The sequence below is a fragment of the Trichechus manatus genome, unplaced genomic scaffold (genome assembly GCF_000243295.1).
Source record: "Trichechus manatus latirostris isolate Lorelei unplaced genomic scaffold, TriManLat1.0 scaffold00057, whole genome shotgun sequence".
NCBI classification, from domain to species: domain Eukaryota; kingdom Metazoa; phylum Chordata; class Mammalia; order Sirenia; family Trichechidae; genus Trichechus; species Trichechus manatus.
Window position 1 is genome coordinate 6,549,674 of NW_004443993.1, and position 23,041 is coordinate 6,572,714.

At 52.5% G+C, this 23,041-nt stretch overlaps 1 protein-coding gene across 2 annotated transcripts in view; it reads right to left on the bottom strand.

The window, feature by feature from the left end:
- The window catches only part of MYO1F (myosin IF), a 47,611-nt gene extending 25,621 nt beyond the window's left edge, over positions 1-21,990 (bottom strand). For both annotated transcript variants that reach the window (XM_023733238.1, XM_023733239.1), the window contains exons 1-10: positions 21,866-21,990; positions 6,239-6,376; positions 5,283-5,372; positions 5,106-5,200; positions 3,517-3,604; positions 3,313-3,402; positions 2,557-2,688; positions 2,300-2,434; positions 1,941-2,073; positions 1,243-1,439 (exon numbers count right to left, since the gene is read on the bottom strand). In XM_023733238.1, the coding sequence (XP_023589006.1) occupies positions 1,243-1,439; positions 1,941-2,073; positions 2,300-2,434; positions 2,557-2,688; positions 3,313-3,402; positions 3,517-3,604; positions 5,106-5,200; positions 5,283-5,372; positions 6,239-6,376; positions 21,866-21,868 (1,101 nt within the window). In that variant the 5' untranslated portion in view covers positions 21,869-21,990. The remainder of the gene's footprint in view (positions 1-1,242; positions 1,440-1,940; positions 2,074-2,299; positions 2,435-2,556; positions 2,689-3,312; positions 3,403-3,516; positions 3,605-5,105; positions 5,201-5,282; positions 5,373-6,238; positions 6,377-21,865) is intronic.
- Positions 21,991-23,041: the final 1,051 nt, after the last annotated feature.

Genomic DNA, 23,041 nt, shown 5'->3' on the forward strand with positions numbered 1-23,041 from the left:
CAGAGTAGCAGGGGCAGGAGTCTGGGGACCATGCTTTCAGGGGACATCTAGGTCATCTGGCATAACAAAGTTTATTAAGAAAATCTTCTGCATCCTTCTTTGGTCAGTGGTGTCTGGGGTCTTAAAAGCTGGCAAGCAGCCATCTAAGATGCATCAGTTGGTCCCAACCTACCTGGAGTAAAGGAGAATGAAGAACACCAAAGTCACAAGCAAAGTATTAGCCCAAGAGACAGAAAGGGCCACATAAACCAGAGACTTCATCAGCCTGAGACCAGAAGAACTAGAGGGTGCCTGGCTACCACCACCGACTGCCCTGACAGGGAACACAACAGAGAGTCCCTAATGGAGCAGGAGGAAAGTGGGGAGCAGAACTCAAATTCTAGTAAAAAGACCAGACTTAATGGTCTGAGACTGGAGGAACCCCAGAAAGCGTGGCTCCCAGACTCTCTGTCAACCCAGAACTAAAACAATTCCTGAGGCCAACTCTTCAGATAAAGATTGGACTGGACTGTGGGACATAAAATACTTGTGAAGAGTGTGTTTCTTAGCTCAAGCAGATACATGAGACTAAATGGGCAGCTCCTGTCCAGAGGTGAGATAAGGCAGAGACGGTCAGGAGCTGGTTGAATGGACATGGGAAATCAGGGGTGGAAAGGAGTGTGCCGTCACAGTACAGGGAGAGCAATTGGGGTCACATAACTGGGTATGTATAAATTTTTGTATGAGAGACTGACTTGAATTGTAAACTTTCACTTAAACTACAACAATAAAAAAAAAAGTTGTGTTTAAGTCCTAATCTCTGTACCTGTAAATGTGACCCAGTATGGAAATAGGGGTTTTCTTTTGTTATGTTTTAATGAGGTCATACCAGAGTAGGGAGGGTCCTAAACCTAATCCTGCCTGAGAGGTGTCTTAGAAAAAGAACAGAATAGACACACACACAGCAGAGGAAGAGATCGTGTGAGGATGCAAGGCAAGGAACTCCAGGGAACCCCAAGGAGCCAAGGAACGCCTGGGGCTACCAACAAGGAGCGACCTTTCCCTGGAGCCGATACCCCAATGTGGGCTCCTAGCGTCCAGGGCTGTGAGACAAATTCTGTCTTTTAAAGCCACGCTGTCTGTGGTATGTTTTTAGTTCAGGCCGCACGAGGAACTAAGTCTGTCTGGAAGCCCCGCCCCGCCCACAACCCCCCCACAGCCGCTAAGCCCCGCCCACGCCCCGCCACAGCCCCGCCCACTCGCCTCCACCAGAAAGTCGAAGAGGCGCGCGTACAGCCCCTTGGCCAGGGCGTCCCGGGTGTAGGCGGCCTGCTCCACGTTGAGCGTCACGTCGATGGACTCGCTGCGCCCTCCCCAGCGGCTGTCCATTTTGCGGCTGGTCAGCTTCTCCTGCAGCCGCCCGCTGTCGATGCCCAGCAAGTAGGCGGGAAAGGCGAGAACTGCCGGCAGGGCGTGCGGCGGGTTAGTCGCTGGGGCTTTGTGTGGGGGCCGCCCTCTCCCCCCGCACCCCCATCTTGTCCAGTGACTCAGACATTGCCTTTGTGGGTTCTTGCCCGCCTGATGTCAGGCTAGGAGAGACCAGTTCTCACACACACACATACACATACATACACACACTCATACACATACACACATTCACACACATGTAAACATACAGATACAGACTCACGCACATGCACACACACACATCCACACAATGCACACAGAGACACACATGCATCCTCACAAATGTGCCCTCTATCCTGACACATGCAGCCACCAGCCTTTCCATGCACAAGCCCCCCAAACCCTCCCCACAACCCCACTTCTCATAGACGGACCCCAATGCTCACATACGTCCCCTAGTTCTCACACGTTCACCCCAGTCCTCACCCACTGCCTCCTAGTACCTGTCCCTGCACCTCCTTCCTTCCAGCTGCCCTCCCGGCTCCCGCACTCACGGTCCACACTCTCCACGCGGGCATAGTTCCCATCTTCGCAAAAGCTGATGTTCCCCAGGTGCAGGATCCCGGCCACGAGCTGCAGGACCATCTGCTGGATGCTGGGCAGGATCCCAATGACCTGCATGGCGCTCTGTGGGCACAATGAGGCAGAGCCTGGGCCTCGAGTCCTGACCTCCCCTGGTCCCTGATCAGGCTTCCAGGCCCCAGCATAGACACCTGGGCCCCTGTCCTGCCTGTTTCACCCAAGTGCTGTGTGACCTTGGGCCAGCCCCTGCCCCTCTCTGGGCCTTGGTTTCCCGATTTGTAACATGAGCGGACTCCTTGGGCTGGGGGCTGGAGTGGTGGGCAGTTCTCACCAGCGTCTCATTGAAGTCACTCCTGTCATCAGTGCCGTCCACCTTGTAAGTGTCTGACTGGTTGAGGTAGTAATAGTAGTCGGGAGTCATGAGCCCCAGGTTCTGCCGCTGCTCCTGGGAGGCCCCTTCCAGCAGCTGGAGGGTTGTGATGGTCACGCACCTCCCAAACGGTAACCCTCCCGTTGTCTCCCCTCTGCCACCCCCAGGCTCTAGATGGGGCTCCTTCTACCCTGGCCCCATGCCTCCCTTCCCTGCACCTGGTAGTAGATGTGGAAGTTCCTCTCATTTTCATTCTGTGAGACCACGCGGGACTTCTCCAGCAAGAAGTTGGAGATCTTGCCCCCATCAGGCTCTCCGCCACGGCTGAACTGAATCTCAAAGTACTTGCCCTGAGCCCGAGAGAGCCACGTCAGCCCTTGAGGGTCCCTGGGGCTGCAGGTGGGGAAGGAGTGGGAGCGTGGACTGGGTCTTATGAGCCTGGCCTCTCTTCACCTCTCCCCCACGTGACCTCAACTCGCTTCTAAATCTTCATCTACCACTGATTCACCAGGGGACAGTGGTGGTTCAGTGGTAGAATTCTTGCCTTCCATGCGGGGAAACCTGGGTTCAATTCCTCGCCAATGCACCTTGTGCGCAGCCACCACCCATCTGTCTGGAGGCTTTTGTGTTGCTATGATACTGAAGAGGTTTCAGCAGAGCTGCCACACTAAGACAGACTAGGAAGAAAGGCCTCGTGATTGAAATTGGGCCTGAAATGTGCAACTAGGAACAGACCTGGCATAGGTGTATTTAAAGGTGTTACACAGAAGTGTCTTGGCCTCCACATTTCTGCAAGCAGGGGACCCTTTTTCAGACGGAACAAAGGCAGGAAGTGAGTCTCCCAGCCAGAAGCAGGTGTTTCCTGCTGGATTTCCAATGGGGCTCTTGTTTTGGGAATGTAGGGGCGTTTGTGTATGTGTTAGGGAGGGGAGTGAAGGTCAGTGTGGAGGGAATGGATGCTCCAGGAGACTCACAAAGCGACTGGAGTTGTTGTTGCGCACGGTCTTGGCGTTGCCGAAAGCCTCAAGCAGTGGGTTGGACTGCAGGATGATATCCTTGACGTGCTGGGGGTAGGAACAGGAGGGGGTGGGCAGAGGTCAGGCTGAGGCAAGTGGCCAGGAGGTGAACTGCCCTGAAGAGGGGAGACCCAGCCTGCCCTTCTGTCCTTTCTGACTCACCTGGACTTTCTCGCCCCCGCCGGACACCTTGGAGATGTAGCCCATGATGTATTTGGCTGCCACCGTCTTCCCAGCTCCACTCTCTCCGCTGAGGGTGGGTGGGGGGAAGGAGTGATCAGAGTGGGAGGAGGGACAGGGGCACATTCCTGTCCTGTTATTCATTCATTCATTCAGCACTTACTGTGTGTCAGGCACTATCCCAGGTACTGGGGATACAATCATGAATAAGATAGATAAAAAACCCTGCCCTCAGGGAGATGACATTTAGGACAGATGGACAATAAAAACCAATTGCCATCAAGTCGATTCCAACTACGGCGACCCCACGTGTATCAGAGTAGAACTGGGCTCCATAGGGTTTTCAGTAGCTGATTTTTCAGAAGTAGATCACCAGGCCTTTCTTCCAAGTTCTCTGGGTAGACTTGAACTGCCAACCTTTTGATTAGCAGCCAAGTGCTTAACTGTTTGCAGCAACCAGGGACTCCCACTAGAGAGACAGAGTAAGTGAGATATATCATGGGTCAGATGGTCTGGTGAAATGAGTTCCTTTATGTGACCCTTTGCCTTGGTTCTTTGGAAAAATAGCTTGAGAGATTTTCCCCCTAAGCCCTGAGGAGTTAGCTTTGCCCTAGTTTTTTACCCCAGAGGGTCTGTTACTTTTGCCAGGTTGGTTGACACTGACATTTCCTTGGTCAGTTCTGGCTCTGGTGGGAGTGCCCGTGCCTTGAAATTGACAAGGAATTTGTCTATTTAAGCAGCCAGCCCCACAGAGGTTTGACAGGCAGAAAGAAGTGGAAAGAAACAGAGAGAAGCAACCTTTTAAAAGAGCTGTAACACTGGTCAAGGTCGGTAACACTGAAGACAGTGGGGGGCCCAGAAGGGACACAGTGGCAGAGCCGGCCCGGAAGGGGCCTAGCAGCAGAGCCGGCAGTGATAGACAGCAGGGCCAAAAGGAGCCTGTCCTCAGGGGGCAGGGCAGAGCTGAGAGGGCTGTCCTGCACTAAAGAAGGGAGACTCTGCCTACATGCTCCCTGATCCTGATTCCTGAGTTGTAGCATGTTGATCCTGATCCTGAGTTGTACCCTGTTACTTCCTTAATAAACCACTTAACTGTAAGTATGGCCTGTGAGTTCTGTGTGGCCATTGCAACGGATTATCAAACCCAGAAGAGAAGTAGAGAGTGCCACAGGAGGGATGGCTGGTGTCAGAATTAGTCAAAAGCTTGGAGAGTGGAGGCATGTCTGACCTCCACCTCCTGGGAGTCAGCTTAGTGCTGATGGTGATCCTCATTATCCTCCATGAAGTTAGACGGGTTCTGATGCTATTACTACTAGTCCCATCTGACAGATCGTGACAAGGAAAGAAAAACAAGGACAGGGCAGGGAGGGACGCCAAGGCTCTGTTCAAATCAGGAACTAGGGAAGGAAACGAGATGGGAAAGAGGGAGCCTGGGAAGGTTCTGGCTAGGAGCAGGGGGAAAGCTTTCTGAGAATGGAGAAAACTGAGGCAGGGCATGTGGAGTTCCAGGCAGACTTTCCTGCGGAGGTGATGATGTTTGAGCAGGGCCTGGGCACCAGGGTCCCCGGTACCTGATGATGACACACTGGTTCTCGCAGTCGATCAGCATGTTCCGATACATGTTGTCCGTGAGCGCATAGATGTGCGGTGGATTCTCGTACTGGGCCTAGTGGAGGAGATCAGGGCTCAGCCCCTGGGCTGGGGGCGGGGTTTCCGGCACTGTGCCCCGCCCCCGGCCCAGGCCTCACCGCTCCCTGGTAGAGGTCGATCTCCCTGTCAGTGAAGTAGGGCATCTGCTTGAAGGGATTCACGGAGATGAGCACGGAGCCGATGTAGGTCTGGGGGCGCAGTTAAGGACCAGGGGTGTCCAGGCAGAATTTGTCCCCCAGTGTCCTGGTCCCCTCGTCCTGCTTCTCCTGAGCCCCTCAGAGCCCCTTCACTCACAGAAAGAAATGAACATACTCAGGTGTGTCCTGGGGTCTCTTAGGAAGAAAGCTGGGTTGGGGCTGGGGCTGGAGCAAGGGAAATGGGGATATGCTGGATCTGAGCTACCTCAGGGCAGAGGAAGCAGCGGGGGCCATAGCCGCCCCCAACCAGAGCCCTTCTGTCACTCCACTGTCCCCTGTTCTATTGTCTGGCAGTCTCACTGCCCGTCCTTTCCACCCCTCGTTACATCATCAATCTCTCTGTCCATGGCTCTGGCATCCTGTGCCCTTCTCCCTCCCCTGCCAGCCTTCCTCCACCCGTCCACACATCATCCCTCCATCCATCTACACATCATCCCTCATCCATCCACATGTCATCCCTCTATCCACCCGTGTGTCATCCCTTCATCCATCCACACATCATCTCTCTATATGTCATCACCCCATCCATCCACACGTCATCCCTCATCCATCCATGTGTCATCCCTTCATCCATCCACACGTTATCCCGCTATCCATCCATGTGTCATCCCTCTATCCATCTGTATGTCATACCCCATCCATCCCCACGCCATCCCTCTATCCATCCACTCTTCGTCCCTCTATCCATTCATAGATCATTCCTCCATCCATCCACACATCCATCCCTCTTCCATCCACACTTCATCCTTCCATCCATCCACAGGTCATCCCTTCATCCACTGATCAATCATCCTCCCACCCCTCTGTCCTTCAACTCCCCGTCCCTCCACCCCGCACGTGCCCGCAGCCAAGGGTGCAAAGATGTAGTCGTCCATGAAGCGCTTGCGCAGGTTGCCCACGATGGCGTCCTCGGTGATCTGGGGCAGCAGCACCATGTCGTCCACGCCACTCTGCTTCACGTTGTGGCTCTGCCAATGGAATCGCTCCTTGCTGCCCTGTGGGTGGGGGTCCGGGGGTGGGGGTGAGCCCCTGCAGGGGGAAGGGCAGGCTGGGGTCTCAGAAGCTATCACCCGACTTGCCTCCACCACCTGCGTCTGATTCTGCCCCCTACTCGTCCACACTACCACCCAACACAGCCACCTTCCCCATCTCGGGGACACGAGGCGGTCAGGGTTGGATTGAGTGACCCCAAAAGATACGTTCAAGTGTTAACCTCCAGTCCCTGTGAGTGTGATCTTATTTGGAACTTTTTTTTCTCCGTTGCTGTAGAGTTGATTCAGACTCATGGGGACCTCATGTGTGTCCAAGTAGAACTGTACTCCATAGGGTTTTCAATGGTGATTCAGCGGTTAAGCACTCGAGTGTTAATCGAAAGGTCGGTGGTTTGAACCCACCAGCCGCTCCTCAGGAGAAAGATATGGCAGTCGGCTTCCGTAAAGATTTACAGCCTTGGAAACCCTATGGGGCAGTTCTACTCTGTCCTACAGGGTCGCTATGAGTCGGAATTGACTTGATGGCAACGGATTTGGTTTTTTGGTTTGGGTAATGTTTTGGAAGCAGATCATCAGATATTTCTTCCAAGGTGCTTCTGGGTGGATTCTAACCGCTCACCTTTTGGTTAGCACTCGAGGGGGGTGCTTAACTGTTTGTGTCACCCAGGGACTCCTATTTGGAAAGAGGGTCTTTGAAGATGTAACGCGTTATGTTCACATGGGGTCATACTGGAGTAGAAAAGACCAAAACCAAATCACTTGCCATTGAGTCAAATCTGACTCATGGTGACCTCGTGTGTGTCAGAGTAGAACTGTGCTCCACAGGGTTTTCAGTGGCTGGTTTTTCAGAAGTGATTGCCAGGCCTTTCTTCCAAGGCACCTCTGGGTGAACTCGAACCAACCTTTCACTTAGCAGCTGAGCACGTTCACTGTTTGCACCCCCTAGGGACTCCCCACCAAGGCACCAGGAGAGGTGGGCGAGGTGGAGTCCTGGCTTCCTGCCCTCATGGAGGAGGCCAGACTAGGAGATCCTCACTCCGAGCCATCCCTTCGTCTCCTCTTTGGTCCCTCTGTCGCCTCACTCCTCCACTCAGTAACCTCTGCCACGGAAGGGACAGTGAAACCAGGCCCCACGGGGCTGAGTTGGGTGGGTTTTGGGTGGGCTAAGGGAGAGGAGAGGAGCCTTGGTTGCACAGTGGTTAAGTGCTCAGCTGCTAACCGAAAGGTCGGCAGTTCAAACCCACCAGCCACTCTGCAGGAGAAAGATGTGGCAGTCTGCTTCCGTAAATATCACAGCCTTGGAAACCCTGTGGGGCAATTCTTCTCTGTCACATGGGGTTGCTATGAGTACGAACTGACTTGATGGCAATGGGGTTTTTATTTTTTCGGGGAGGGAAGACAGGGGGCAGGGAGAGCTGTATAGAGGAGCCGGCCTTCCCTTGTTCTCACTTCCCTCCAGACTCTGCCTCTCACTTCCTCAGTTCCCCTCTCTGTGACCTGACCATGACATTGATCCATTGCCCACCCCTTCCACCTCCAGGCAGCTGCCTTCCTCCGGCTCCCCTTCCCCTCTCTCAAGGTCACGCACACTGTCTCGTCCCTCTGAGTCCTCCTGGCCACCACGTGGCTGTGACTCTGCTCCTCAGCTAGACCTTGTCTCCCAGCCCAGTCTCCCCGCCTACACCCTGCTCCTCACCAGCTCCAGCACCCTCCCAGGCTCCCTCTTTCCCGTCTCCTTTCCTAGTATTTATTTCATTGTTGCTGTTGTTGTGAGTTGCTGTCTAGTCTACTCTGACTTGTGGCGACCCCATTTATGCAGAGTACAACTGTGCTCCATAGGGTTTTCAAGGCTGTGTCCTCTCAGAAGCAGATCACCAGGCCTTTCTTCTGAGGCACCTGAGTGGGTTCAAACTGCCAACCTTTCAGCTAGCAGTTGAGCACTTAACCATTTTCACCACCCAGGGACTCCTTTTATTGTAGGAAATACATATATAACAAAACATTTGCCTACTCATCATTTTTTACGTGTATAATTCAGTCACATTGATTACATTCATCATGTTATGCAACGATCACCATTATCCATTTCCAGATTATTCCACCACCACTAACAGAAACTCAGTGTCCCCCTAAGAAGCGACTCCTCTTTTCCCCTTCCTGCCACCACTGGGTCCCTGGGTGATACAGTTCACACACTTGGCTGTGAACCAAAAGGTTGGTGCTTCGAGTCCACCCAGAGTACTTTGGAGGAAAGGCCTAGAGATCTACTTCCAAAAACTCAGCCATTGAAGACCCTATGGAGCACAGTTCTACTCCGACACACATGGGGTTGCCATGAGTCGGAATGACTCAACGGCAACTGGTACCACCCCTGGTAACCACCAATACATTTTGGTCTCTTCTTGCCTAGTTTTTTTTTCCTTAGGCTTCACAGAGGAAACTCTGGCACTGGCCCCCCCCACCCCCTCCTCCAGGAAGCCTGCCCGGATTGTTCTCTCCTTCAGCCCCACCGAACCTGTCCAGTTCCTTAAGCACACTGGCTGTCTTAGACCCACTCTGCCCTCATTCAGTACATCCTGCCAGGGAGGAGTTAGCCAGACAGAGAGAGTCATGGCGACCTGATGAACTTACTCTCGATAAGATGTCCCTCCTCCGAGAAGCCCCCTGAGATGTGTCAGCTTGGCTAGGCCACAGCGCCCAGTTGTTTGGCCAAACTCTAGTCTAGTTGCTGTTAGGAAGTAGTTTCAAAAACCAAGCCAAACCCGTTGCTGTCCAGTCAATTCTGACTCATGGTGACTCCACATATGTCAGAGTAGAACTGTGCTCTGTAGGGGCTTCAGTGGCTGATTTTTTTGAAGCAGATCACCAGGCCTTTCTTCTGAGGAGTTTCTGGGTGGATTCGAACTGCCAACTTTCAGTTAACAGCTGAGCACTTAACCGTTTGCATCACCCAGGGACTTCTATAAAGTAGTTACATGTGATTAAATCAGCTGGCCTCAAGAAAAGCAGATCCCCCTTCATAATGTGAGTGGGCCTCAACCAATCAGTTGAATGCCTTAAGAGCAAAAAGGGAGTTTCCCTGGGAACTGGGAGTGTTCTGCTCCCAGACTGGAAATAGACATTTTGCCAGAACTTTCTCATTCTTCCCAGTTCTGTTGCCTTATCTGTGCTTTTTGGAAAGCAAGCCTGAGCTATAGATTTTGGACATGCCAGCCCCACACAGTCATGTAAGCTAATTCTTTAAAATCTCTCTCTCTCTTCTATATAAATATGTATATAACTCGTTGTTGTCAAGTCATTTCCAACTCATAGTGACCCCCTGTGTTACAGAGGAGAACTGCGCCATAGGGTTTTCTTGGCTGCAATATTTATAGAAGCAGATTGCCAGGTCTTTCTTCTGTGGTGCTGCTTAGTATTTGAGTGTAAACCAACTGCACAAGCCCAAGGACCTTCTCTCTGTCTATAAACATATGTATTTTTAAAACGGGTTCATTCTCTAGAGAACCCTGACTAGACACCTGTCTACTCGCAGACCAGGAGCTCCTGGCGGGCAGGGACTGGGCTCAGTCTTTTCTCAGCCCCAGCAGAAGGGTCTGTCCAGTGAACAAGGGACAAGGGTGAAAAAGGGAACACAACTTCAGAGGAAAACCCCAACAGCAAAGGATGCTGGGAATTGAAGTCATGTCTTCAAAGATGATGGGTATTTGCCAGGATTACTCAAGGGCAGGAAGGAGGGTGCTCTAGGCAGAGGGGAACAGGCAGGGCCCAGGTGGCTGGGGCCAGTCACAGAGAACCTGGGGGACTGGCTGAGGAGCCCATTCTCTTGGAAAGTTCTTCAGCAGGGGTGGTGCACGGTCATATTCTGGATTTAGAAAGAGCACACTAACAGCCAGATGGAAGTTCACTGAGGAATGCCCATGGACCTTAAATGAGCTCAGCCTTTGTCGGGGACAGACCTGAGTTCAAATCCTGCCTGGGCGGCCTGGAGCTATTTCCCTGACACCACTGCAAACCTCAATGGCCTCATCTGTCAAATGGGAGAAGCAGCCTGTCTTAGTTTTCTTGTGCTCCTGTGGCAGAAATACCACAAGTGGGTGGCTTTAATGAATAGAAATTTATTTTGTGGTACTTTGTCCCAGCTGCCCAAGGACTCATACATGTAGGTTCTTATCAGCATCATCTCTGAGCTCCCGAGGGCAGGGGCTCAGGAAAAGGCCTGGTGAAGAAGGTGTGAGGGATCATTTGTTGAATGAATGAGGGAGTGAACAAGTGAATGAAGATGAAGTCAGCCAGGGCCAGGTCCCAAAGAGCTTCGAATGCCAAGCAAAGGAATTTGGACTCGATCGTACAGCCTCCGAGCTTAGACTGCCAGAAGCTGGAATAAGTCAATCTTAGAAGAATTAAGTGAGGATGGCGAGACTTCGACTCACTTACTTGGGACACATCATCAGGAAAGACCATAGGGTTCTCTATCCTGTAATCTTTATACAAGGAGCCCTGGTGGCGCAGTAGTTAAGCTTTTGGCTGCTAACCAGAAGGTCTGGTTAGCATCTCGCAGGAGGAAGATGTGGCAGTCTGTGTCCATAAAGTTGGCAGCCTTGGAAACCCTATGGGCATTCTACTCCGTCCTATAGGGTCGCTAAGAGTCGGAATTGACTCGACGGCAACGGGTTTGTTTTGGAATCTTTATGGGAGCAGATCGCCAAGTCTTTCCTCCAGAGGAGCCGCTGGATGGGTTCACACTGCCAGCCTTTCAGTCAGCAGCTGAGCGCTTAACCATTGCACCACCATGGCTCCTTTCTACAGGTACAGGGTTTAGGAGTCCAACACATGTATATGGGGGACGCAACTCAATCCATAACACCAATGATCATGAAGGTGGCACAGGACCAGGCAGTGTTTCGTTCTGTGGTACATAAGCTGGATGATGAATAAGGAAGATCAGAGAAGAAGTGACATCTTTGAATTGTAGTGTTGGCGAAGAATATTGACTATACCACAGACGGCCAAAAGAACGAACGAATCTGTCTTGGAAGAAGTACAACCAGAATGCTCCTTAGAAGCAAGGATGGCAAGACTATGTCTCACATACTTTGGACATGTTATCAGGGGGATCAGTCCCTGGAGAAGGACATCATGCTCTTAGAGGTCAGTGAAAAAGAGGTAGACCCTCAACAGATGGATTGACACAGTGGCTGCAACAATGGGCTGAAGCATAACCATGATTGTGAGGATGGCGCAGGACCGGGCAGTGGTTCGTTCTGTTGTACACGGGGTTGCCGTGAGTCGGAACCGACTAGACGGCATCTAACAACAACAACGTACGTCGACATGAGTTGGAGCCGACTCCGTGGCAACTAACAACAACACGAGCTTAGAGCAGGGGAATCTGGTTAACTTTCCTCTTCCCTACAGCGATCCTTCTGGAGGTCTTGGTGGTACAGAGGAAGGCGGGGAAGCTGGAGGGGAGGCAGCTGTAGTTGTCTGGATGAGAGGTGAAGAGAGAAGGGGTGAGTGGGAGGGGGACGGAGGAGGTAGAGACCAGGACGTGGTTTGGGCTCAAAGGTGGGGTGACGGTGAGGAAGGTGGTGGTGACTGGGGTCGCGAGATGGTGACTGGCAGGAGGAGTAGGTTCAGGAGGAGGTGATGAGCTCATGTGGGGACACTTTGAGTCTGGGGTCCTGAGGAACATTTTGGGGAGTCCCTCAGGAAGCCAGAGAGGGCTGGGCTGGAGCAGAGGTGTGGGGATCAGAGCTTGGAGTGGGAGGTGAGGTGATATAACCCAGTGGTTCTCAGTAGGGGGATAGAACTGTGCAAGCATTTTTGATTGTCATAGTGATGAGGGCATGACCGGCATTTAGTGGGTGGGGGACCAGGGGTGCAAGAGTCACACACAAATTGATTATTCTGCCCTGCAGTCCCCTACTGCACCCCATCAGATGTTCATGTAGGTGACAAACCCATTTATGATCATTGGGACCTTTTTCCGTTTTACGTATAAGCAGAAAATAACATTTTTTGCCCAGTTGATTGTTGTTAGTTGTCTTCCAGTGGGCTCCAACTCATGGCAACTTTATGTACAACACAATGAAATGCTGCCCAGTCTTGTGCCATCTTCATGATCTTGGTTATTGTTTGAGCCTATTGTTGTCAACCCATCTCATTGAGGGTTTCCTTCATTTTTAGTGACCTTCCACTTCACCAGACATGATGTCCTTTTCTAGCTAATGGTCTTTCCTGATGACGTATCCAAAGTAAGCGAGCCCAAGTCTTGCCATCTTCACTTCTAAGGAACATTCTGGTTGTATTTCTTCCAAGACTGATTCGTTTGTTCTTCTGGCAGTCCACTGTATATTCAATATTCTTCACCAACACCACAATTTGAATGCATTGATTCTTCCATCTTCCTTTTTCATCACCCAGCTCTCACATGCATATGAGGCAATTGAAAAGCCCACGGCTTGGGTCACGCGCACCTTAGTCATCAAACATGGTTGATACCCACTGTGTTTTCCGGGAATACGGCTCCCACGTATAGAGGGAGATTTCGGTTTTGTTCAGATGTCACTAAGACTTGTTCCACATTTTGGAAGCACTTGTGGTATGAGAGTGGCCAACACTACGCTCAGCACTGACACACCTGTGGGCAAGTGTGAGCACCTGTGTGCTCCCCTGGACATTCCTGGGTCGCTGGCCTGAGCACGTTCATGCTATTATAAATGACTTCTCCCGTGTGTTACAGGGCATTGCATTCTTTGTGAAATGGTGAGAATCATTGTTTTCCAGTATCAGTGGATTTCATTTCAGGATCATAAAGGGGGACCTTATGAGATGTTTGTGACAAGAAGTGGGTGCGGGGAGCAATGTACTATGAACCCCGGGATAGAGCGAGATGGTCAGGGGCAAACATGAAGTCGTGGGGGCAGGAGCGTGTAGGGCTTGGAGAGTGGAGATGGTGCCCATGGCCTGGGAGGACAGAGACAACCAGGACACGGGGAGGCCCGGATGTGACAAGAGTGGTCGGGAGAAGCAGGGAGCTACCGTTGACCTGCTGAAGAGAGCCTGAGCTTACTGGGGACCAAGAGGGACCCAGGGAGGGTGTTGCTGACCTCGGGGTCAGAAGTCAGATGGGAGATAGGAAGTGTAGATAGGGAGTGTGACGGATTGAATTGTGTCCCCTCAAAAGATATATTGAGGTGGTAACCAGTGATGTCACTAGGGAAACTGGGTAGGGGGCTGCAGATCAAATCATGTGACACTGTCAGAGGGGGTGACACCAAAATGACTGTCTATAAAATTTTTGTGCAGTGTTTCAGGAGAAATTTATTATTTTTTAATAAAAATATTCCTGTAGTTAACTGGAGCCCTGGTGGCATTGTGGTTAAGAGCTCAGCTGTTAACCTAAAGGTTAGCAGTTCAAATCCACCAGCTGTTCCTTGGAAACCCTAGGGGGCAGTACTACTCTGTCCTATAGGGTCTCTACGAGTTGGAATCAACTGACCGCAACAGGGTTGGTTTTTTATTTGTAGTTAGTTATAACAGCATTTTTCGTAATCCCAGTTTACATGTATCAATGTACCTACAAGGCTGAAACTCTCTGCTAATTTACTTTTTGAACCTTCTAATGAGCTCCGTTTAGAGCTGTCATTATTACCCAATTACAATGACGCTTTGAATCACGTGGTTTTGTCTGCATGCGATACAAGCACCGCTGTTGTTTTCATTGCTGCTGGTCGCTGATTTTGTCAGATTTTCTGGTGTCTTAGCTACAGCACGGTGGTAATTGGTATTTGTGAACCTATATTGATAGCTTTTTTGAGAATGAAGTAGTAATTCAGGGAAAAGGAGAAAAATCAAAAAAGGCTTCTGCTCAGTTACTAATAATGTTGTCATTCAACGTAGAAAGATTTTACAAAACAATTTTGTTGCTGGTATTCATATAATCTAAGAAATACTACATTTAAGTATTTACAACTATATCACATACTATTCTATGATTAAACTATATCACATACTATTCTATGATAAAATTGATAATAAACATTTCTAAGGATGCTGTATGGTCTGGTACAGAAGGAGGTCCGTGGGGGTGACAGCGTGAGTTACTGCACTGGATGACACCAATCTTAGTGACGCCGCTGGTCAAAACCCCTGGTACCTGTGAACATGACTGTGTTTGGAAATAGGGTTTTTGAAGATGCTCTCTGTTAACATGAGGTCATGCTGGAGTAGATTGAGTCTGTATAATTGGTGTTCTTATAAAAGAGACACAGAGGGACCCGGAGGAAGGACAGCCCTGTGAAGATACATTTACAATCCAAGGAACACCCAAGCTCGCCGGCTGTCACCAGAAGGGAGGAGAGAGGCATGGAACATTCTCCCAGAGCCTCAGGAGGAATCAACACAGCTGACACCCTGATCTGGGACGCCCAGCCTCCAGGAGCTTGAGACAATACATATCTGTTCTTAGAAGCCACCCACTTGGTGGCACTTTGTTCCAGCAGCTCCAGGAGACTAATACAGGAGCGAGGATGACTCTGGGAGAACCTGGCTGCAAAGGGGAAGAGGGAAAGCGGCTGGGGGAGAGGCGGGGCAGGGGAGAGTGTGTTTCCTCTTTTCGCGATGGGGAGACCAGAGAGTGTCGAAGACACGGTGAGATTTGGGAGATAAGGGGTGTCATTCTATGGGCCTAGTGGGGCAGGACGGGGTCTGCCCTGAGCTCAGTGGGTGAGGAGGGGGTGGCACAGCTGTGTAGGTGGGTGAGGAGGTAGGAAGTGGATTCTTTCTCTGAAGGGCTAGAGGGGTGGGGCCTTAGATTGTAACTATGATAATTAACAACACAACAATTCTAGCTAACACCTGTTGCAGCTAACACTTGTGGTTATTAGTTGCCGTCCAGTTGGCTCCGACTCATGGTATCCCCATAAACAATAGAACGAAACATTGCCCGGTCCTGCACCATCTTCACTGTCATTAGAATGCTCTAGTCCATTGTGGCCACTGGGTATTTTGAGAGCCTTCCAACCTAGGGGGCTCATCTTCCAACACTATATTGGACAATCTGTTGTGATCCATAGGGTTTTCATTGGCTGATTTTTCAGAAGTCAATTGCCTGGCCTTTCTTCCTAGTCTGTCTTAGTTTGGAAGCTCTGCTGAAACCCGTCCGCCATGGGTGACCCTGCTGGTATTTGAAATACCAGCGGCATAGCTTCCAGCACCACAGCAACATGCAAGCCACCATAGTAAGACAAATGGACAGTGGAGCTAACACCTTGCCAAGACTTGTTCTGTGCCAGGTGCTCGTCTAAGCTTTTTATGTGAATCACCTCATTTACTCTTCTCAACACAAGCTGAAGTCGGTACTGCAAAAAAAAAAAAAAACCTATTGCCTTCAAGTCAATTGCAACTCATGGCGACCCCATGTGCTACAGAGTAGAACTGCTCTGTAGAGTCTTTCGGCTGTAATCTCTACAGAAGCAGATCGCCAGGCCTATCTTCTGTGGCACTGCTGGATGGGCTCGAATCGCCAACCTTTTGGTTAATAGTTAAGCACCAACCATAACGCCACATAGAGACCTTCAAGGTTGATACTAGTAGGTCCATTTTACAGAGGAGAAAACTACGGCACAGAGAGATTAGTCGTCCTCCCCAAGGTCACACAGCGGGAGCACAGCCATGCAGGAAAGGAGGACCTGGGGAGGGCCAGCCTGATCTGCACCAGAGGTGGCCGGGGTTGGGGCATCAGGTCATTCCAGCACTGGGCAAGAGCAGGATTGGTCCCATCCAGAGATTCCCCTTTGGGGTCAGCCCCATCTCATGTTTCTGGGTGCCTCAGGCCAAGGAGGAACCCAAGGCCACTTCCCTTCCCTGGCATCAGAGCCTGCTGGCCCCACCTGACTCTCCTGGTCCTGAGGACTCGGTTCCTTTTCCTGTTGCTTCCTTCCTGTCTGCCCTGACCCAGGTCCCCGGGCCCCCCAGATCCATTCCTAGCTCCATCGGGTCTCATGGGCCGGAAGCGTTTTCTCTGGAGAGAGAGAGGGTTTTGCTCAAGCGGGTGCTGTGTGTGGGAGGACAGTCGGCAATTTTGAGTATGAAGGACTGAGTGGGAGGCCTAGCTTGACAGTTGACTGACTGTGTGACCATGGAGAAGCCACTTCACCTCTCCAAGCTTCAGTATCCCCATCCATAAAATGGATTCAATAATGGACCTATTCCATGAAGCAGCGGTGGCTCAGTGGTAGAATTCTCGTCTTCCGTGCAGAAGACCCAGGTTCGATTCCCAGCTAATGCACTTCAAACGCAGCCACCGCCTGTCTGTCAGCGGAAGCTTGCATGTGGCTGATGCTGAGCAGGTGTTAGTGGAGCTTGCAGACTCAGGTGGACTAGGAAGAAAGGCCTGACGGGTGACTTCCGAAAATCAGCCAGGGAAAAACGTATGGATCACAGTGGTCTGATCCACAGCGGATCATGAGGATGGTGCAGGACCAAGCAGTGTTTGGTTCCATCGTGCATGGGGTTGCCATGAATCGGGGGCTGACTTGATGGCAACTAACACAACAGCAAAAACAACATGGGGTTGTTGAGAACATGCAATGAGCCAATCAGGGAAAGGGGAACCAAGGTAACTCAGGAAATGGTAGCTGGTGATCCTGAGTTTAACTGAAGTGACCAGACTCTGACACGGGGCCTGGACTATACACACTTGTTGAATGAGTGAATGAAGTACACTGGGGTGAGACACCCCCTGCCCTGTCTCACAGGCATCCCTCTGTGGCCCCAAGTCTCCACGGGTCAAGTTGAAATTGTTTGTTCCTAAGTCTCTTCCTTGGGGGTGGGGGTACAACCAAGAGGCTGTGGTCACAGTTGACCACAAGCCAAGTGTGACTCAACCGGCTGGGGCTCTTGTGAAAGATAGTCAGGGGCTCGAGGTGGCTGGGGTGGGAGGAAGGAGGTAGCCTCTTCCTTCAGCTCCTCAGAGAGGTCCCCCACCCCAGGGTGGAGGGCGTGGGAGGCAGGGCTTCCCTGGTACCAAGGGCACTTCCTGAGCCCTGACTGTGCATGGGGGAGGGTGGGGAGAGGTAAAGAGGTAGACCAGGTCTAGACCCTGCTCTTGGGGAGTTCAGTGTACCCTGAGAGCTGGGTCCCTGCTGGAGGATGCTAAGGAGAAGTAGGTGAATCAGAGAGGGCCTCCTGCAGGAGGTGGGCCTTGCAACATGAAGCTCCCACGCAGGAGTCCTAGACCAGGAAGGCCTTGGGTGGGTGTGGGGAGCCAGGATTCTGGGTTCCTTGGAATGGAGAGTCCAAATGTGGCAGGGTGAGTGGGCAGGGGTCACTTAGGGCCCTGAAAGTGGCAGTGGGGCTGGGCAGCCCAGGGCGTGTGGGGGTCAGCTTCTCACCTTGAGGAGGAGGGGCAGGTGGTGGTTAGGGTGACAGCAGTGTGACCTCTGGAGTCACTGAGTCCAAACACTCTGCCACTTTCAGGCTGTGTGGCAACTCCCCTAACTGCCCTGCCTCAGTTTCCTCATCTGAAAGATGGGAATACAGAAGGCTAGGGAGGAGTCCCTGGGTGCTGCAAATGGTTAAGGTGCTTAGCTGCTAACTGAAAGCCTGGCAGTTCGAATCCACCCAGTGACACCTCAGAAGAAAGGCTGGCAATCTGCTTCTGAAAGGTGGCAGCTTTGAAAACCCTATAGAGCAATTCTACTCTGCACACACGAGGTCGCCGTGAGTCAGAATCAACTTGATCGCAATTTTTTTTTTTTTTTTTGGAGGGCCAGGGACCTCACGGGGCTGCTGTGAAGACTCAGCGTGGCAAAGCCAAGTGTCAGCGTCGGCCCTCCTCACCACCACGGTCAGCAATAGCAGCAGCAGCCGTAAGCCCACTAGTCCTGCGGGCACAGGGCTCAGGGGCAGGAGGAAGGGCTGGCTGAGGGAGCTTTTGCAATTCACCCCAACTGCTCTGGCCTCCCCATTCCTGGGCAGTGAGACGGGAGAGAGCGACAGAACAGCCACTTCCTTCCCCCGGGCCCTGGCAGCCGAGGGCGCTGTGGTTGTTGGAGGATGTGTGATGCTTCTGCTGAGGCTGCTGCTGCCCCAGCTCCTGTCCCCTGGGGGTGCCCTGGAGCCCTAGTCCTGCCCTGCCCCAGGGCAGTGGGGTTCTGGGGCCATGCCCCACATCCCTGCACTGTGCAAACCTCACCTCCAAACACTCCTAGGGTCTCCCCTACCGGGGGGTGGGGGCCTCAGATTCCTCTCTGTGTAGCAGGAGCCCATTACCCAATATGTGGGGACCCTTGTCTTTACGGAGCTGGGCCCTTGGTGTAGCTGCTGGAGGCTGCTGGGGGTCGGTCACTTGGTCCTCAAACTTGCCCATACAGAGGCAGAACCCTGCCCTCAGCCTGTGGCCTCACCCCTCCCTGCTCAATGGGGAAGACCCTCTGGGGAGGGGCCCCAGCCCTTAACTCAGAAACCTGCGTGCCCCCCACCGCATGCCCTCTGCTGCCTCCACTTCCGGTCAATTGCAGGTCTTATGGATTCTTCCCCCCAAATCTCTCTTGATCCCAGCCTTTTTTCTCCACCCCTGGACCAAGCAGCCACCCCATTGGCCTTCCTGTTTTATGTCTGAACCCGAAAAACAACCACTGTTACCATCCCGGCACCACCACCACCACCACCGCCAACGACAAGTAACTGCTGCATCTGCTACTACCTCCCACCGAAGTCAAACAGGAACAGCGAATGGCCCCCAGCCACCATCAGACTGAAACAACGGCCAGTGTCTTCCCTACCATTGCCACCACTATCATCACCCATCATGACCCCCACCAGCAACATGGCCAGAAGGACCAACCACCATCAACAATAACCACCACCATCAACAATGTTGTCAGCTGTCGTGGAATCAGGCCCCGACTCGTGGTGACCCCACGCACAATGGAACAAAATGCTCCCCAGTCCTGCGTCATCCCCATGATTTGATCAGGCTCTTGTGCTCCATAGGGTTTTCTTTGGCCAAGTTTTGGACGTTGATGGCCAGGCCTTTCTTCCTAGTCTGTCTTAGTCTGGAAGCTCCGCTGAAACCTGTTCAGCATCCTAGCAACATGCAAGCCTCCACTGACAGATGGGTGGTGGCTTCTCAGGAGGTGTACTGGCTGGGAATTGAACCTGGGCCGCCCACAGAGGAGGCGAGAATTCTACCACTGAGCCACCGATAACCAAAATAACCAAACCCACTGCCATGGAGTCAATTCTGACGCATGGCAACCCCATGTGTTACAGAATAGAACTGGCTGTAATCTTGATGGAAGCAGATTGCCAGGCCTTTCTTCTGTGGTGCCACTGGGTGGGTTTGAACGGCCAAACTTTAGGTTAGTAGTCAAGCGAAAACTATTTGCACCACCTAGGGACTTTGTGCCACCTCCATCCAAAGTGATAGCTTCTGCGTATTGAGGGCTTATTATACGCTGCATGAAGGACTTAATGAACATTTTGTTGGCTACCCCAACATTCTCTTTGACACTTCCCACCCCCAAGGAAGATTCTGGCACCCCTAGACAGGGGTAGTGGCCTCCCAGACACCTTGCACTCTGCTCCTTGATGGGTTGAACTTGTTTTCTCTGCTGTCGGCTTTTGCGAGTTCCTCTCCTCCCAGCCCGTATCTGCCAAGTGAACTGTTGACTCAGCATTTTGCACAGCTTCCTTAAGAGGTGCTGCTCTTGTCTGAAGCAGCGAAGCGTCTCCTGTGTCCTTTTAGCCAAAGTCTGCCCATCTCATCTTTGGATCCTCTTGGAGGATCCAAGTTGGAGCCCAGAGAGCTGATGGTTTGGTCCTGAAGGACCCCGAGGGCTCCTTGGCCAGTGGTGCCCAATTTATCATTGGCTTCTGTCATGGATTGAATTATGTCCCCCCAAAAATGTGTGTATCAGTTTGGCTGGGCCATGACTGTGATTTTCCCATGTGTTGTAAATCCTGCCTTTATCGTGTTAATGAGGGAGGATGGGCGGCAGTTGTGTTAGTGAGGCAGGTCTCAATCTACAAGATTGGATTGTGTCTTGAGGCAATCTCTTGAGATATAAAAGAGAGAAGTGACTAGAGAGACGGGGCACCTCATACCACCAAGAAAGCGCATCCTTTGGACCCGGGGTCCCTGTGCGGAGAAGCTCCCAGTCCAGGGGAAGATTGATGAGAAGGACCTTCCTCCAGAGCCGACAGAGAGAGAAGGCCTTCCCCTGGAGCTGGCGCCCTGTATTTGGACTTCTAGTCTATTAGACTGTGAGAAAATAAATTTCCCTTTGTTAAAGCCATCCACTTGTGGTATTTCTGTTAGAGCAGCACTAGATGACCAAGACAGCTTGCTAAAGGTTGGCGATCCGAACCCACCTAGCAGTGCCTCAGAAGAAAGAACTGTCGGTCTGCCTGCATAAAGATTACAGCCTGCGGAGCGGTTTTACTCTGTATCACACATAGGGTCATCACGAGTTGGGATCGACTCGATGGCAGTGGTTTTTTTTTTTTTTTTGGTCTCTCTCTAACTAACACAACTGCCTCCCCGTTTGCTCCACCTCCCTACCTTCACCCCAGTCAGCCACCTGCTGCAATTGCCAGGAGCCCTGCAGTTGTCACCATCAGCTCCGTTGCTGTCCCCGCCACACACTCATTCTCATTGACAAGGTGACACAAAATGAAAGCTGAAGTGATCTGCAGAGCACGGTAGGGGAGACTCACAGCCAGCCCAAACTCCTTGTCACTGTGTGCATTACGGATGCTGCTAGGTCTGGACCCATGACTGTGAGTCTCCCCAACACTGTCACCATCATCATCAGACCTCAGCTTCTCCAGGCAGTGATGCTGCTGACCACCGTGTCACTGCCGCCATCCTCCCAGGGACAGTGGCCTGCGGTGTGTGCAGACACACTCAGTCTCGCTGTCTTCTGCCTCTGTGGCTGCTCCAGCCACACCGTCCTGTCATGACATTGCCGCCCCACACCCATCTGACGGCTTGCCTTCCCACCTGTGGCCAAACCCACAGACCCTCCGAACGCTCCAACTGTGAGGCCTCAGAGAGCACCTTCTACCCCTTGACCGACTTCCAAATATGACAGATGCGGGAACCGAGGTCCCAAGAGGGGAAGTGACTTGCCCAAGGCCCCAGGAGAGATGAGGGGCCACGTCAGGCTGGAAACTGGCCCCCCTAGCCCCTAGGAACAGGGTATATCCTCGTCCCTGCAGATGCTGTGGTCCTTCAGGACTGTGGACTCTTCTTCCTTCCAGGTACTACTCCATCCCTGGTCCCTGTCACTGCTCTGGCATCCTAGCCACCATTGGATGGGAGCTTGACGAGGGATGCCAGGGACGCCTGAGCTGCACTGAGGGCTGGAAAAGGGACCCTCAAGGGTCAGCTGTGCCGCTCCCATGGCCTCACTTTCTGACTGTGTCTCCAGGGCTGGTGTCCCCCACCCCTGCATTTCCAGGGCCCGCACCTGAAGGACTCACCATGGCGAGGCTGGCGTCTGGACCCCTGGGGGACAACCAAGTAGGTCCTGGCTGGGGTGCAGGCTCAGGGGGCCATGGGGGGTGGCTGGGGCATGGCCCTGCTTCAGCTCCTTCACCCAACTCCGGGCCCTAGTTCCTCTTACAACAGCCCCCCTCTCACTTCCTTCAACGGGAGGGGCTGCGGCCACGGAAGAGGGAAGCTGGAGGCGGGGACACAGCGGGGGTGCAGTGGCGGTGGGGCTGGGGGGAACTGGCTGCTTAGGGCTCTGGCTCTGAAGAGAGAGACCGAGGACTGATGACAGCCACTGCCAGATCCCAGGAGGCCCCTTCCTCAATTGCTTGTGGGCATGGCTGCAGCAAGGAGCACTCAGGTCAGCTGGCTGCAGGACTGGGAGCTCTTTTCAGGGCAGTCTGGGGAAGCATTTGGGTTGCTCAGATCCCTCCAAACCCGGGGGCAGGGGAGGGAAGCATCATTTCAGATGTGTGTCTGCTCTGGGCAAAAAACAAACCAGTTGCCTTCGAGGTGACCTTGACTTACAGCGACCCCTTGTGTGTGTGTCAGTACGGAACCGGGCTCCATAGGTTTTCAAGGCTGTGACCTTTTGGAAGCAGATCACCAGGCCTTTCTTCCAAAGTGCCTCTGGGTGCACTTGAACCGCCAGCCTTTCGAGTGCTTAACCATTTGCGCCACCTACGGACTCCTTGCTCTGGACACCTCTGGCAAACTATCTTCCAGAGCTGCTTTGCTGGCATGTGTCTGGGGCAGGGAGGTGGGGGGACAGGGGGACAGACGGGTGGATTAACTAGTAAGCACCGGCTTGCACTGGGCAAGTAACGCTTAACTGTATTTACTTGCCAATCTATGGTGTGCAGTTTCACACGGGTTTCACCACATCTTTGACTTGGTGGGGGACAGGTGCGATTGGGCACTGCAGATTGGCGGGAAGGCACAACTGGGCCTGAGCGGACCTTGCTCACTGGGCAGTCCAGCCCTGGGCTGGGGAAAGGGGTGGGGGAGTGGCAGGCACCAGGAGCCAGGTGTACCTGAAAGATCCCAGCCTTTGAATGTCAGCTCTGGGTTTAACTCCTAGCTCTGCTACTTCCTGGGTGCCCTGGTCTCCCGGAACCTCTATTTCTCATTGTACATTGGATATGGCCCCCAGTGGGCTCTGTTAA